This window comes from Nanorana parkeri, unplaced genomic scaffold, assembly GCF_000935625.1.
Source record: "Nanorana parkeri isolate BGI_ZX_2015 unplaced genomic scaffold, ASM93562v1 scaffold1763, whole genome shotgun sequence".
Classification (NCBI taxonomy): Eukaryota; Metazoa; Chordata; class Amphibia; order Anura; family Dicroglossidae; genus Nanorana; species Nanorana parkeri.
The window spans coordinates 131,362-148,739 of NW_017308031.1; the positions used below are offsets into that span (position 1 = coordinate 131,362).

General features: G+C 40.8%; 1 protein-coding gene across 1 annotated transcript in view; it reads right to left on the bottom strand.

Moving 5' to 3' along the window:
• Positions 1 to 17,378, bottom strand: part of LOC108799585 (aldehyde oxidase 1-like) — an 83,631-nt gene that overhangs the window by 64,736 nt on the left and 1,517 nt on the right. Inside the window, exons 2-5 of the mRNA XM_018571466.1 lie at positions 14,622 to 14,679; positions 11,885 to 11,981; positions 2,269 to 2,377; positions 2,046 to 2,172 (exon numbers count right to left, since the gene is read on the bottom strand). Of these exons, the coding sequence (XP_018426968.1) occupies positions 2,046 to 2,172; positions 2,269 to 2,377; positions 11,885 to 11,981; positions 14,622 to 14,679 (391 nt within the window). The remainder of the gene's footprint in view (positions 1 to 2,045; positions 2,173 to 2,268; positions 2,378 to 11,884; positions 11,982 to 14,621; positions 14,680 to 17,378) is intronic.

The following is a 17,378-nucleotide window of genomic DNA, read 5'->3' on the forward strand; positions in this document are numbered from 1 at the left end:
TTGAGCAATTTCTTAGGGCTCATACCTCTGCTCCATCACATGAACCTTTCACTCCAGCAGCATTAATCCGGACTTCTTCCAGCACAGCAGTGATCCTTCGCCCTGTACTCCTGGAGGGCTCTGAATACCCCAACAAACCGCAAGTACCATCCTGGACCCTGTAATTGTTTACATTGCCTGCAACTCAGTGGGGTTTAAAGAGACACTGCTCTACAAAGGGGGCTTGCTCAGGAGTACTCCTAATTACTGTTTGATAAGCCTGCAATAGTTTTTTGCATTCATGGAGTGAACTACTTTATTTTGAACTACAAATCCCCACAGGCCCCAACTAACCACAATATTGCAAAGAGGGAAGGTTCACTTATTGTTATCTCTGCAATTACAGCCTGTGGTGGCATATGATGTGTTAAGGGTTCAAACCTCACTCAGCCACACTAAAGAGTGTAAGTGTGAACCCCCCACCTGAGCCATCCACAAAGCCTCTCCGCAGCTGAGATCCTCAGCCAAACTCGCTCAATCATTACAAAGGGAGACTTACAGTGAGAGGGGTGGCCGAGTAATTTGGGGGCCTCGGGCCAATTTAACCGCTTGAAGACCAGGTGTTTAGACCCCCTTCCTGGCCAGGCCATTTTTCAGTGTTCAGCGCTGCAGTACTTTGACTGACATTTATTCCGTCATGCAACGCTGTACTGAAATTTATTTTATACCATTTTTTGGGGACAGATAGAGCTTTCTTTTGGCGGTATTTAATCACCACTGGGGGGTTTTATTTTTTACTATATTATGTTATAAAACTTAATATTATGTTATAAAACAACTAATATATATAGTTGCATAGTTACATAGTATTTGGGGTTGAATAAAGACATACGTCCATCAAGTCCAGCCCATATAGGTCCACGCATCATCTCATTTTTAGGGATACTGGTATCCCTGGGTATTACGGTCCCTCAAGAAATTGTCCAAACATTTCTTGAACAAATCTACACTCTGGGCTGAAATCACTGCCGATGGCAGTGAGTTCCAGACTTTAACCGCTCTTACTGTAAAGAACCCTCTTCGCCCATTGTGCTGGAATTTTTTCTCCACCACTTTTTTGGTAAAATATAAAAGTTGTGGTCACGTCGGGTAAATAGACACCAAACATGTCAAGCTCAAAAAACTAGCATACCCAAAATTGGCCATAGGCGACGCTTTAAAAGCTTTTACAGCTCATCAGTTTAGTGTTATCAGTGATTGATGGCCCTAAAATGATTGCTCTCATTCCGACGTTCGCGGCGATATGTAACATGAGCGGCGTAATGGGCGCAATCGTCGTTTTCGCAGGTATGCACACCTGACGCATGTTTACATGCGTGTATGTAGGGGTGGGAACTTTAAAAAAAATTGGTTTTTTAAATTCTTTTTTATGTGTAACTTTAAAAAAAATTGGGGGGAAACTTTAAATTGTTTTCCTATTGTTTTTTTTTTTTTTTACTTAACTTTATTGCTATCACAGAGGGGGCTGAGAAACCCCCTTATGTGATAACAAAATATGTGAAAGGTCCTTTTTATGGAGACATCAGGGGTCTCCAAGACCCCTAATGTCACCTAGGACCACCCTGAAGAAGCACAGATCTGCTTCATCAGCTTCTCTCCAGCATCAGGTTCATATTTTTCAACAGCAAGTTAAAAATCAAAAGACCCAACATTGGTGCAACTGTGTCCCCTTATTTATGAAAAGATTTACACTCTCAACCAAAGCTGCTGGAGAGACGTCAGCACAGATCTTGAATGATGAGCAAAGAAAACGTTTAGGGGTATTTCTGATAGCTGAAGTAAAATGCTACTGGTGCAAGTGCTCTGTGGTTTGGTCCATTCTGAATGAGATTGATATCGAGTGTAATGTGTAAGTGCACTAAAAAATTCAGATGTTTTTCTAAAAACAAATCTGAAGGCATTAAAATGAGCATTCTTCAAAATGGCAAAAACAACAAAAAAAACACCTACAGCACACACACAACAAAATGTTATTAAATCTACGGGATTAAATATTCAGCACCTACCAGACATGCTGGCCAAAATATCCTCAATGCTGGGTTCTGGATTGTTTCTCAGTAATGTGTACATAGACATCACCATCCCAGGGCTACAAAACCCACATTGGGAGCCATGGGCTTTTGCTAGCCTCTCCTAAAAAAGAAGAACAGCATGGTTAGGTAATACTGATTTTTACTATATTCACATCCTTTAGAGACAACATACCTTAACAGCAGCTACCCCACTTACCTGGACTGGATGAAGCCTTGTAGCTGAATTGCCAATTCCTTCTGTGGTGGTAATTGCCATGCCATGCAAGGAACAAATGGGCAACAGACAGGCAGTGGCTGGATAGTGTCTACAGGTTTGTAAAGGACTGAAAAATATCTAGTGTCACTGAAGAAACTAGTAATACATTTTATTTAAATGCTGTGTTAGAAATAAAACATAAGGGGAAAAATATCCTTCATGACCAAGATCACCAGACATCTGGGACCAACCACAAACCACAGCGTGGCCACCAATACAGCATGAGCTATGCATGATTAACATGTTGAAAAAGCCATATATGTGATTGTAATGAACACTTTTAATTCAAAGTGCTCAATCCCACCACATAACTTAACTGTGACAAGTGATATTGTAATTTGTTAGATCACGTGCAATGTCAAGTGATACATGAGCACTTAAACTTGTGAATGCCACATTATATGTTTGCCTTCTCTGTATGGCAGGGCCTTTAAATTGGGATTTGTTTTTTGTAGCATACTGGTATATTTCCACTTTTGCAGCCAGATTGGGTTACCACCTACACTATATTTAATTACACGTTCCCATTTACATTAGCAAACCTTTTTTTTCAAATTATTCACTTATAAACTAGTTTATAAATGGTGTGTCCTAAAAAAAGGGTTAAAGATCTCAAGGTGTTGTATGCAAGTCCCTTAGTTGCACACGTCCATGTATTCTAACCACTAGAAGCTGCCTGTAGTGTTCTATGTATAATTCTGCTCCTAGAAAACAGCTAGAAAGGGGAGAAACATTTGTTAAAAAACTTGTAGGCATGCTGTGAGAGTGGGAACACATAACCTAGTGGGGGTTTCCTACATTTGACTACAAATGTGGAAATACACTTTAAGACGCTGAAGAAGTTGGTAAGGGAATACATTTGGTTTGGTTTTTACCACTATCACATCAGTCATTTAAGGATTCATTCCTCTTCTTTGAGTACATTTTTTTAGAAGATGTATTATTTATAGAAGCCAGCTCTTAGGTCACAAAAATGCATGCACAAAGGAGCAGAGGGTGGGACACAGAAAGAACACGAGAACATTATCTTCATTATGAAATAGTGAACATTCTGTCCACAGTTTACTATTCAGAGTAAAGGAGAAATTGAGGCAAAGAAGCGTAATGCATGATGTCTAAAGAGGTAGATTGGGTCTTAAATAGAACTAACCCCAAGAACAAACCTTTAATATATTGCAACTTACCAGTTCGTAGATGTGGTGGCTTATATTCTTTTTTTAGGCCAAGATTAAAACCTTTTTCAGCAATTACAAAAAATAAATTAAAAAAACACACTTACTCTCTGTTAGCTGACCCAGAAGCTTCCACCCCTTCATGTTCATTAATGACTAAAGCATATACTTTCTTACTAAGTGCGCCCACAAATTATTTTGTTTTTTAGATAGGGCTATATAATGTATATTACATATGTGTGCCTTAAGGTGCCCATACACCTTACAATTATCTGGAGATTTATGTCTGCGATTGCGTTTTCATCCAAAAATCTGCCAGTTTGTGGGAAGTGCACAACCTCAATTACTGTACAACTGGCAGATTTTTGTCTTTCAAGCAGGCTAGAAAATGTTTGTCTAGTTGGATGAAAATTGACAAGTTAGTGGCGTTGTTGTACAACAAAAAAACTCAAGATGAAAACTGCACATGCTCAAAGGAAAATCTGTTCTTTCGATCGATGAAAAACAGCTTAAAAAAACAATGCAGAAAAAATAAATTAATTTATTTGTCCTTTATTTGGAAACACCTCACATGCCTAGGATGGTATACATTTTTTTTAACTTCTCAGCGTAAAACTGAAAGCGAACATTTTAAATTTGTTTTCTCTTAAAGCTAATAGACAGATGGCATACAATGTCACTGCCACACTTAGTGACAGTGACATATTTGAACCTCACCATCACGAGGGGGTTAAATAAAAAAATTAAAACCTTGGGGTAAAAAACAAATCTGCCATAATATATATATATATATATATATATATGTAATTGAGGCATGACAAGAAGTCATTGTGAATGGATGCCGCTATGACTGCTTGATAAATGTAAATACATTTTTGGTTATTAGGCTGCCCCAAAACTCAGAAACAGCCAATAATCACCTTAGGGACACTGAGCCTGACATGCACTGCAGGATGCCAAATTCAGATGTCACTAGACTTCTAATCATTGTGGCTGGTTGCCACAATGATCAGAAGCCTGAAACAAACAGCTTTTGGCTTTTGATGAATGTTTCTATGCTGAAGCATTCAGCAAAATGCTGGTGCACATCAAGATTTGCTAATCCCGATGTGTATGGCTACCTCACAGCAATAGGGAGTGTGATTCACACCGCACTCCTATCACTGTCAGACACACAATCACTGAAAGCGATCGGGTGTCTGAAACTTCATAAAACATTTCATGAATGCTCACTCCAGTGCTCAAAGTGTGGGATTCTACAAGTCTCAAATACAAATTGGCGCCCCCCTAGGGGCTTAATGACCCCTATCCTGGCCCAACCGGAGTTTCCTCCTGGGTGTGGGGTACGCAGGTTCCTGAGCTGGGAAGTGACGACTCCTTCCTACTTTTTTCAGGGACTCTGTGGGGGAACCCTCCAATCTTTGGCCCAACTTTTTGCACCTGACCATGTGCCAGCAAACACATGGTTTCTACGTAGCTTTCTTTCACACGATTCCTTGCATGGGCCCCCTGACTGCATTTGAACAACTATGCGCAGCAGGAGAATCTCCACCCCTACTCTCTGGGGACGGAAGGGAATCCCCGTACTTCATCTCCGCATGGGAGCCAGAATTAGACGTGGTTCTTTCTGAGGAGGAGAGGCGAAAATGCTTCTGCTTCACTCATAGTCTCTGTGTGTCCTCAGCGGTGCAGGAACGCAATTACAAACTTTTGACTAGATGGTACAGAGCGCCGGCTAGGATGCACCAGATCTTTCCCTCCATACCAGACACTTGTTGGAGGTGTCAAACGGGCGTGGGTACGTTATTGCATACATGGTGGAGCTGTCCCCTTTTGGCGAACCGTCTCACACGTGTACTTCAGAATGTCTGCCAGCGAACTCCATCTCACGCACCAAATTACAATCCTATCGGTTTACCCGGGTTCCATCTCCCAGGCGAAGAAATCCCTCTTGCGATTCTTTGTGAATGCTGCTAGGGCATTGATCCTTAGGCATTGGAACTCCCAGGTGGTTCCTACCTTGGGGGAATGGACGACGGAAATGTGTCGCCTAATGAGATCTGAGGAGCTGATTGCTGAGAGGCTTGACAGGTCTGAGACCTTCCTGTCTAGATGGAGGCCCTGGCTAATGTTTATGGAGACAGATGAGTTTAGGACAATGGCATAGATACAAATTCTGTTCTCTTTGACCGCGTAATAACCCTCCTCCTCCCCCCCCCTTCCTCTCTTTCTTTCTTCCTTGTATTTCATTGTCTCTGTGTCCTTCTGGTGTCTGCTTGTCTAGTCTGGTTGTGAGTCTATTGTTATGTTGTTTTTGTAAGGTGGCTCTAGGTGAAGTAACTTACCTGGTGGTTAAAGGATCATGACCTTCGCATGATTTCTGGTTATCGCCTGATGCTGCAGGCCCAGGTCCTCGCCCGACTCAATAACGATGCTCCCCCCACTGGGGTGGGCTTTAGTCATCTGCAGCCCTCAGGGCAGGGACGGGAACTTTTGGGCGAAGGTATGGCTTGGACCCGGGCACATTAACACATATACTGTAGATACGGTTGTTATTATTTACGGCTATCCTATTATCCTCAAAGATGCACACTTGACGCTGCCTTTGTATGTTGTTACAATTTCTTGTCTGTCTGAAAAATTTCAATAAACAATATTTCTGCAAAAAAACATTTCATGAATGGATGCCTTATTAGTGAGGCATGCATTAATGAACTGTAGCCGCTAATCTCAACAGTTACCGGCATTCTGGAGCCCTGAATAGCTAGCGCATTTACATTTCGGATACTTAGTTCACTGTATCTATGGTTGTCCATAGTTAAGCTGAAGACGTGAGTGTAACCACCCAGGAACAGAGAGAGTGTGTTTTCCACAGATTACCAGGTGGAAAAAAAAAAAAGGAACGGCTATGCAACTGCTACATATAAAAAGGACTTGAAAGACGCAATCTTTAATTTTTAGATTACAGTTTAGTGGTGTCAATACACAAGGCTCACCAAGCACTTTCCATTCAAAGCAGTTAAGTGAAGCCAAGTTGTTTTTTGTTTCTCACAAAAAAAGGCTGACTAGTAATTATGCCTGAATTTAATTTGTGGTATTTTTTTAGCTTCAGACAGTCCTAATAATATAAATCAGAACTGTAGTCTTGTTTTCAGCATGTTCAAATATATCTGGTTGACTTGGGCAAGGTTTAGGCTGGTCCTATGGAATGCTACTGTGAATAAAGAATATAAATATGTTCCCTTAAGAAGATGAAGAAATATTTTTAGAGTTTTTCTGTATAGTTTTTCTAATAGTGTGTTATAGAAGGCCTTCAAGTTCCACTCCATCATTTACACACAAGTAGTGATGAGCCGAACACCCCCGTGTTCGGTTCTAACTCGAACTTACACAAGTACGTAATGCTGTTAAACAGTGGGGGCACTTATCTTTGCAATGCAGACTATTTACTTCAATAGAAAGTCTGGCTGCAGTCTGCCCATTGCCTTATGGAAATGAACCCCGTATAGAGAAGTTCAATAGGTTTTACATGCAGGTAGACCGGTTTTGAATTTTGTCACACAATCCATCATAAAAATAACATATTGAGCTGTCAGATTCAAAGCCTAAGCAGACCAGAAATAATTAAAATATGAAAGGTATGTGGAGTAGATGTAACAGTGCTGTCTCATGCCAATAATACCCATGTAAATTTGCACAAAAGGTAGAAGGAAAATTAATAAGCGTTGACCTACAGCCCATGGCCACAATCTTAGTGTAACATTAAAAAAAAAAAAAAAAAAACCTAATACAAAAATAAATTTTGAAATGGGAAAACATTGAGGCTACTTTTCTAACTAATTAAAGATTTTATTTAATTATCTTGCGGTTATGTTCATCCATTGGCTTTAATACTCAGTCACTAAAATCAAACTTGCATGTAGAAAAGGACTTTTGCAGATCAAAAAGTCAGTAGTCATTATCTGCATATTTGTTCATCTCGGCAAGTCAGATTATTGAAGGCAGCTTGTCAATATTAAAAAAACAAGCACTTAGCATTTTCAGAAGGTTAGCAATGACAGCCCTTCTCTCATGACATGTTTACTTTAAAGCATAATTGTATGTTTGGCACAGTTATCCTTTAAACAATCCCCTTTCCTCAAATCCTATACATTAGTCTCCATTGTGTGGTCCGCTGAGGGCTGCAAAGCCCATTCGCATGAAGAGGAGGCTTTGCAGCTAGAACTTGTATGCTTAGTACAATCTCAAATAATTTCTATTCAAAGGCCATCCATGCTTAGTCTCAATCATGGACAGCCCTTCCATAAATATAAATTCTTATGTGCATTTACAGCCTGGTCAGGAGATTTGTGAGGAGGCTGTGATGCTCATAGCAGAATGAATAGAGAAGGTCTATGAGGAATAAAAGGACAGGAAAGTGTATGCATTTATAAAGCGCCAACAATTTACACAGCTCTTTAGATACTGCACATTCAGATCTGTCACTGCCCTCAAGGAGCTTTCAATCCAAAAGGTCCCTACCTTACATAGATTTATACATATAGGGCTGATTTAGACAGGAGACGATTAACCTTCCAGCAAGTCTTGAGTATGGGAGGAAACCCACACAAGCACAGGGAGAAAATGCAAAACACCATGCATCAGTGCCCTGACCACCATTTAAAGAGAACTGTAATACAAGTATAGTTATCCTTTAACATAATCTTTACATTAACACCTTAACATTTTATCTGACCCAAAAACTCTAACCCCCTGCTTAAATTATAAGTAAAAGTATAACTAAAGTCAAATTCACTCTCTCTTCATTTGTTTTAATCATCAATATCACTGGGAATAAAAATGAGGGTAAACCCAAAATTTTCAGTTGCCACCAGAATGTAAGAAGAGGAATAATCTTCCAATGGGGACACTTGTTTCTGTAACAACTGTCTGATTGGCCTCACATTGCAAAGATATCCTATCAGTTCCTGTTGAGTCTAATGAACAGGAAGTTAAAAAATAACGCGCCATAATGAGTCACGGAAGCCCCCCCAAAAATGAATTATATAAAATAAAAATTAAATGAGGTTCCAAGTTTCCCTTCTCTAAAAATCTAAAATGGATTTAGATATGATTTAACCCCCTATAGCCAAACATTAACTTTCAGCTAGCAAACCCTTTCCAATACTGCCCTACCAATACTTCCTCATTTAAAGTGTTGGCTTAAGGGCTGCTCTCAAGTCTCAGACATGGTTATCAGCCTTATTAAACAAAAAGACACTGCGCTATCTTTAATATTATAAAACTCTAAGTGCATATACTTAGTGACAATTATACAACATGTTCACTCCAACTTATATATAGTCCATATAAAAATATTCCCAAAGTTGATGTGATTAAAAATAAATGTGATGAAATCCCTGTGTTCACTTTCTTTACATCAGTGAGTCAAATAATCATTGTATATAAAGTTCCACAATCACTCGTGACTTATGTGCTTCAATTCCTCGTCAATTAATCACCAGTGACCCACCTCCAGGTGCACAAACGCTAGCACACTCACCAGATAATTCTGACCAAAATTTTCTTCTCTTTCTATTAATAAGCAATTTCAATAATTTTTCTTCACAATGTTTAAAAAAGGCTAGCCACTCTACTTGGGATTCCCCATCTTTGAGTCCATCATTTGGTGGGACATCCCAACGCAGACTTCTCGGCATGATCCCTTCCTTTAAATACCTTTCATGTGAGACAATGCCCCACCATATCATCAATTGCTTCTCTAGTGTGTGTTTTAGTGATTTAAAATTACTGTGAAATTCATCACCTAAAGGTGGATCACTGGTGATTAATTGACGAGGAATTGAAGCACAGAAGTCACGAGTGATTGTGGAACTTTATATACAATTATTATTTGACTCACTGATATAAAGAAAGTGAACACAAGGATTTCATCACATTTATTTTTAATCACATCAACTTTGGGAATATTTTTATATGGACTACATATAAGTTTGAGTGAAAATGTTGTATAATTGTCACTAAGTATATGCACTTAGAGTTTTATAATATTAAAGATAGCGCAGTGTCTTTTTGTTTAATATATTGTGGGAGAAGTTTATATAGCTTCTCTCTATCTCTGCAGCTGTCAATAGGGTGTTTTTGAGGAGATTGGGGCAGAGCACTATAGCGCGGATAATCATTTGTTTTGCTATGGTTATCAGCCTTGCCCGAGTTCTATCTGTGAACTACAGTGAGTGAGCATTGTCAAAACAGAAAGCAGGACCTCTAGGTGAAAATAAAGGAAACGCATGAAAAATGAAATTATTGCAGCCACCACATCTAAGAACTGATAAGCTGCAATATTATTTTTAGTTCCTGGGTTTAAATAAAAAACTTTAACTCCCTAGGAATAATGAGCAAGTCTGAGTGTGGAAAATCAGTTTGTGATAACTAACCTTGCACCACAAACAGAACATTAGCCAAATGCGGAAAGAAATTGTTTTAAGGCAATACAAACAACCATAGGCAGGCCTTTGGTGTAGATAGGAGTTGACCTCAGAAGGGAGTTAAACAAAAGCTTGTCTAGCAAGATATCATTATTAATACATTTTATTAAACACACACACACACACACGTATTTGATAAAAAAAATTCACCATGGTCTCATTATATATTGCATTCCCATTGGCTTTTATATAGACAGAGAAGAAAAGCATAACAAGAAACAACAAAAGCATACAACCAAATATTTTTAAGATTACCTTCCAGATCCTTCAAATTTCCCTTACAAATTCTCAAAGTGCACATATAATTAAAAGGTGCTAGAGGGGTTCGGGTTTAGGAGCAAAAGCAAGTATTTCCATATCTAGTAAAAGTTATATAGTCATGCATTTAGGATTCTTCTACAAACCAGAGAGCTGCATCTTAGAAATGACCCACTTTACAGAATGTCAATGCTACAATAAAGATTCTAACTGTATCCTTCATGTAATTAAAGTCTAGTTTCTCATTGTGTTCATTCTAAAGATTGAAAGTATATCTAAACACAGAAGCAAAAAAATAAAATGATTTTCAAATTACCAGTCACTAAATGAGGTGGCAGGATTTTTTTTCCACCTGCTATTCCCCATATGTATTGTCCTTGGATGGCTGTATTATCTCCTGCACTGTATCTTTTGAGGGTGCCATAGTTGTCACCCAGGGTGCACGCCTAATATGAACTACAAACACGTCCTTCATCTCCATTACATGGAGGGCAGGGCAATAGGAAGTTTACAGAAGATAGCTATGGAACATTGTAGAGAGGGGGGCTCCTGAGATCATTTCTCTGCTCTCCAATCCTCCCCACCTCCTGTTGACTTTCAAAGGCAGAAGTCCGCAAATCAAAACAGCAGAGGGCCTAAAACACTGGGCACCGAGACAAGCCAGGACATGTCTGCTGTTTCCCTCCATTCAATCCTCCCCAGAACAAAGGACACATGAGGGGAGGGGGTTAGTTGCTCAGCAACAGCCTGTGTACTGCCCCTTCCCTCCCCTCTCAGGCCGGCCCCTCCCGGGACCTTTGTAAGTGTTTGTGGGAAGGCTGCATGCTCTCTTCCTCGCTGAATGGTTGACTAGAGGCTGCGCTGAGGCCGGTCTCTGTCTGTGGATTCAAGGGATACGGACTTAACCCTGCCTGTTCTGCTCCACTGCTGCTGTGAGGACTGCTGGGATCTGTTGTTTTACCCGTACTGGATGTACTCACACGGTGCCTTGTTACCTGTTGGATTACCTCTTGCTGCACCTCTGACCCCTGGACTACTAGCCTTGTGACTCTGGATCTACTCCTTCCTTGGCCCGTTGCCTACCTTCTGGGTGGACCCTCCCCGTGGCCTGCAACCCCCCAGGACCTAACCCCGGCCTTTGTACCTTGCTTTGTACACCTGAATTCCCCAATAAACACCCCGCACGGTTCCATGTGATTTGCCTCTGTGTATTCTCTCTGCGCTCCTAGTTCGTCACAAACATAACTTCAGTTCAACTCACAGGATGTGACAAGAACACTGGCATGATCAGAAGGTATTTGCCATTTTACTTCAATTTTACTTAAATTGTGCTTATCCTGAAAAGAAGAAAAAAAACCCCCACAACACAAATCTTATGCAGTCACCACATACAAGCACTGGTATGCTGCAATACAAATGTTTTTATTCTAGGGTTTCTATATCCTTTAAAGCAGAACAATGTAGTAAAACAAGGAACTGGCGGACACTTACTAAAACGTAGCTGCTTAAATGCTGCCAAAACCCTGTAAAGATCTAGATCGAAGATAATGACTATCAAGGCTAAAGAATGTGCCTACTCGCACAAAATACCTCCTTTTAATACAAAAAAATATAGGATTCAGCTGGGAGAAAGGATACCGGATTTTCTTGGAAATAGGGTGGATAGTTGACACCATAACTGTGCAAGCGCCACAGCCACCTCCACCACAGCCATACTTCGTGCCAGTTAAGCGCACTGTAGGATCCGTTAAGGGAAACATTTCAGTACATTTAATTTTATTCATTATTTAACAAACAGGGCAACATTTGTATTGCTTACCTGCTTCTCTCCCCAGACAAGTCTATGGGAATGCAAAAGCAGCTTGAAGCAGGTTGATGCAGTTTAGGTAAAATCATGTCATAAATTCATAGACCGAGTGGACATAGGGATTAAAATAGTTGGGGAGGTGGATTTTAATCCCCATCCCCACTCGGTCTAGGAATTTATGTCCCTTCACAGATACCATATGAGTATGGTAAGTGCCGGGTGCTTATTGGTGGTGGGACATCTGTTCTGCTTGGTTTGACTGTCAATGAGTTTTTGATTCATATTTTATGAGTTCTTTATGGATATGATGTATTGTTCAGGAGAATGAATTGCATGTATAATTTCTATCGCTAGATCAATCATGATCACCTGAGGAGGCAATATGCAAAACGCGTCAGACCTGGAGATATCTATCTTCATTTGAAACGTAGATGTGGTATTAAATGAATGTAACTAAAGCTATGGGGATGTGATAATACATTTTATGACATATATGCTCCTGACACTAGTAATGTTGTTATTGCTTAGTGTAATCATTGCACATATGAATTTATATTATTTATTCAGTGTATAATAAACTTTATATTTTGATAAAAATGCATCCATGCAATGGCTATATACCTCCCTTTAAACCCCTGTTTTCTATTTTGTCGCAATAGGTTCAAGATATAGCTAATGTTTTAATGGGCTTGCAATAAAGTCATTGTTTGGAAAACCGTACCCAGTTTAGGAGGTTTTGTTGTGAACATGGCCGCTTTTCCCTGTGGGCATAGCACTGGCCCACCAATAACCAATTTATTTTCCTGACCTATTTTCCAGCACAGGTAATAAACCATTTGGGCACTCCTATTTAATTAAAACCAAGTTTTGCAGGGAGTGTGCAGTCTGAGTCATATAATCATTTTGTTATGCAATAAAACAGTGATTACAATCAGTAATCCAGTGGTAACACACACAAGCTCTTTTACATATAGATTATATACATACACAGTGTACAATATATATCTATATCTCCATCTATATGACACAAATGATAGCAGGTTGCCTTGATTAGTGTGAACATTTTTGCAATTGAACAGGTGAAAAAGTGCTGTGTATTTACATAAAAATAGGTTGAATGGGGGTCCTTGTACTGATCACACATGCCATGTGCACAAAAGCATCTCATATGGGATCCAACAAATTCAAATAAATGCTTGATGTCCTTATTTCCTGTTTATTTATGTAATGATGTCTAAATTAAGGAGATGCAGCCTGAAAAGAACCCATTCAAATTAGTGTTGGTCATGATCATGTTGCAGCTAACCACCACACTCCAGAGCTGGATTTACACCATAACATTACACTTACTTGACACACGTAGGCAGGTGTTTGCGTGTAGTTTTTTCATTAGGTTTGTTTACAGCTGCAGCCCAAATGCTTTATTTTTCTTTGCTGCATGCACACTGCAGCATGCTATACTGTGTTTAAATGCAGCATGTTCCTTTTTCATCGAGCACGCACCAATGCAGTGAGTTGGCGTGAATTTTGCCTATTGGAAACAATAGATTTCAACTTGTCATTGCATTGGGCCTGAGTTAAGCAACACAGTCTAATGCACATAGTGTGAAGGCTGAGATCACATTTCTGCCGTGCATTAACACATGTGCACTACTGAGCATTGCATTGATGCAGCCCATTGATTTTGAATAAACTGGCAACCCAGCCCAGATTACACCTAACCCAGAGAACAACACATGGCAATGCACTGTAGTGTTGCCACAAGCTGCTGTACAGACATGCTGGTGTAGTGTGCAGGGGTGCCCAAAAGAAGAAGAAGAAAAAGCATTTGTAAGAAACTTCGAGAATGACCATTGAATTAAATGTATGAGCCCAGACTCATCTGAGGAATACTTAGCCTGCCACTGGTGATGTTGCGAAAATGGTAGTTGTCTTCTCTGGCTTCTCTGTCACATTTGCGACTGGGCCCTGGCGCTCTGCCACTTGGGGGGGGGGCGGTCTGAAGGGGTGCCGGGCTGGGATTTTTTGTTTCTTCATTTTTTCTACAATTCTGTACTCACAGTGCTCCTGTGTCAGCTGTCACAACCTGAGTTGTATAGAAGATAGAGCACTCATGTGCTCTATATTCTGTATTGGAGGGCAGGCTCATAAAGAGAGCCCATCACCTCTGAATGCTATCACACACACAAAAAATAAAAAAAAATAAAGATGGAAATAAAAATTAAATTGATAAGTTAAACAAATAATAAATAAAATTATTAATAATAATCTGAATAGCCCAACCTGTAGGGGTCCCATCATTTCAACTGGTGGCCCTGCCTCCTGGGACTACACACATGCACTACCCCAGTAACTGCCAAGGCGCCAACATTTTTTTTATGGGGGGGTGGAGTGGGGGCCCTTCATGGTTTCTTGAACCGGGGCCTTGAGGTTCCTAGTTTTGCCTCTGTATGCATCCAGTGAAGTCAGAACTCCTGGTCTGAATACTTTTGCAGGGTCAGGGACTCCAAGCATTTAATGAGATGGTCAGCATGACAGTCAGGCAACTAGACTTTCACAAAAGGATACATTTCTTTCTCAGGTAAAAAAGCAGCAAGTCCTCCGGATCAGCATTTTTTTCCACTATCTAGACAGGAGACAATTATGAGATATGACATTCCTATAAATCATCAGGTTTAGGGTTCAATTCATTAGGATATTTTTACAGTGTGAGTTTTTTCACAAAAAATGTTATATTCATATATCTAAATGTTGCATTGGTATGCCAGAAGTGTGTAAAATGAACACACACACGTGCCCAAAAGTTTGCATACCCTTGGAGAATAGGTATTACATGTACCATTTTTTAAGAAAACATGAGTGAGCAGTGAGCAGGCAGAATAAATGTCTTTTATTTCTTCTGGGATTCATATTGAACTGTAGGTCATAACAGAATGGCCCCAATCATAAAACAAAACATGGCAACCGATTAAAAAAAAATGACCCCTGTTCAAAAGTCTGCATACCCTTAGTTCTTAATACTGTATTGCCCCCTTTAGCATCAATGACAGCGTGCAGTATTTTGTAATAGTTGTCTATGAGGCCCCAAATTCTTGCAGGTGGTATAGCTGCCCATTCGTCTTGGCAAAATGCCTCCAGGTCATGCAAAGTCTTTGGTTGTCTTGCATGAACCGCACGTTTCAGATCTACCAGAGTGGTTAATGATATTGAGGTCAGGAGACTGTGGTGGCCACATCAGAATCTTCACCTTTTTCTGCTGTTACAATAGGAAGGTCAACTTGGCCTTGTGGTTAGGGTCATTGTCGTGTGGAAAAATCCAAGGGCGTCCCATGCACAGCTTTCATGCAGAAGAATCCAAATTGTCTGCCAGTATTTTCTGATAACATGCTTCATTCATCTAGTCATCAATTTTCACAAGATTCCCCCGTGCCTTTAGAGCTCACCTGCTGAGGCATGTCAAGCAGGGACGTGCGGGCAGGTGAGGCAGAGCCTCACCTAGTATTATGAAGAAAAAAGGTGTCAGCTTCAAGTCTGAAGCTGACAGCTTCTTCTCCATTCAGATCGGCTTGCTACAGGTTACACAGCAGGGAAAGCCTCCCCGCTGTGTAACCTGTCATGGACAGAGCGCTGCCTGTTAATTACAGGTGGCACTGCATCTGGCTTTTGACAGCTAGTTAGGTTACACAGCAGCGGTCTTCCCCACTGCTTTGTGCAACCTAACTTGGTGAGGCAAGAGCTGTCACAGCCTCTACTCTATGTAAGAGGTGTGAGCTCTGTGGATGGTTGGAATGGCAAAGCGCCATTGGTCCAAGCTGTCCAATAAAAAAAAATTAAAAACAACAGTGAGGACATCGATCTCGATGCCTCACCAGTGACAAGAAAATGAGGGACATGGAGGCTCCTCCCCACATAGATTGGTTACCGAGCTGGGGGTGGGGCTTTGGCGGGTGGAGCTTCGTCAGGATGGGGCAGAGCTTCGTCAGGATATGGGCGGGACTTCACCAGGACATGGGCGGGGCCACAGGACATGTAAAAAGCCACAGATGTGGGAAATTAACCTTTAATTGTCATTTTAACCTGTGTGTGTCACCTTGTGTATCTGTAACAAGGCCAAACATTGCAGGGTATGTAAACTTTGATCAGGGCCATTTGGGTGATTTCTGTTATCATTATGATTTAAAAAAGGAGCCAAACAACTAAGATAACAAATGGCTTCATATGATCACTGTCTAAATGGCTTCATATGATCACTAAATATGCTTGGCATGATCAGTCATATTTTCAATATCAATGCTAAAAGTTTCACGATTTCTGCCAGGGAATGCAAACTTTTTAACACAACTATAATAAATATTCTAACTATCATAAACACGCGCACACACACACACACACACACACACCCTAATTCAGTTTAACACCACCATTAAGGGAAATGCTGCAGAATTGTTAATTCTTCAATAGCACTTCTTTAAGGGTTCGTTCACACCAGATGCAGTGCGCTCCAACCCGATGCTGGCCAGAATGCACTGCATCGCATTGCGCACAGCTCACTTTTTTGTGGGGCAGGAAGGGTGGCAGGCCATTGAAGTGAATGGCACCGTAGCCATGCCCTCTGGCCGCAATTCGATCGGCCGCACAGGATCGCAAGGCACATTGTGCCTGAGGTCCGGTCCTGTGCGATCAAAATAGTGCTTGCAGCATTTTGATCGCACCACACCGGACCGCAGGCACAATGTGCCCTACCGATCCCGTGTGGCCGATCGCATTGCGGCCGAAGGGCATGGCTAGGTGCCATTCACTTCAATGGCCTGCCACGCCCCTTCCTGCCCCACAAAAAAGTGAGCCGGCCGTAATGCGATGCAGTGCGTTCTAGCCAGAATCGGGCCGGAACGCACAGCATCTGGTGTGAACGACCCCTAAGATACAATGGTAAGATGCAATGGGATAAAAAGCATCCATCAGACCTTCAACCTGGTTATATATAAAAGGTAGTCATAAACAGCCCGATTAAATTATATGTAAAAGCAAAATCTTTTCTCCTTTTTAACTTTATATGGGAGTGTGGAAGATTAGACCCTCTGCCAAGTTTTCATTGTTGTCTCTGCTGGGAGAGATTTAATCTTCTCATTTGTCCTCATGACCACTGTCACCAAGATAGAAAGTAAGTAAAACTCCTAATTTTTAGATCAGTCTTGAGAGCAAAGGATCAGGGTAAATCTTCCAATGGGAACAAAATGTGACGGTGACTACAAATGAGGCTGGGCTTTTTGAGAACTAAGCCCACTCAAAACCAACCATCACACCTTCCGTCCGACCCCATCTGCA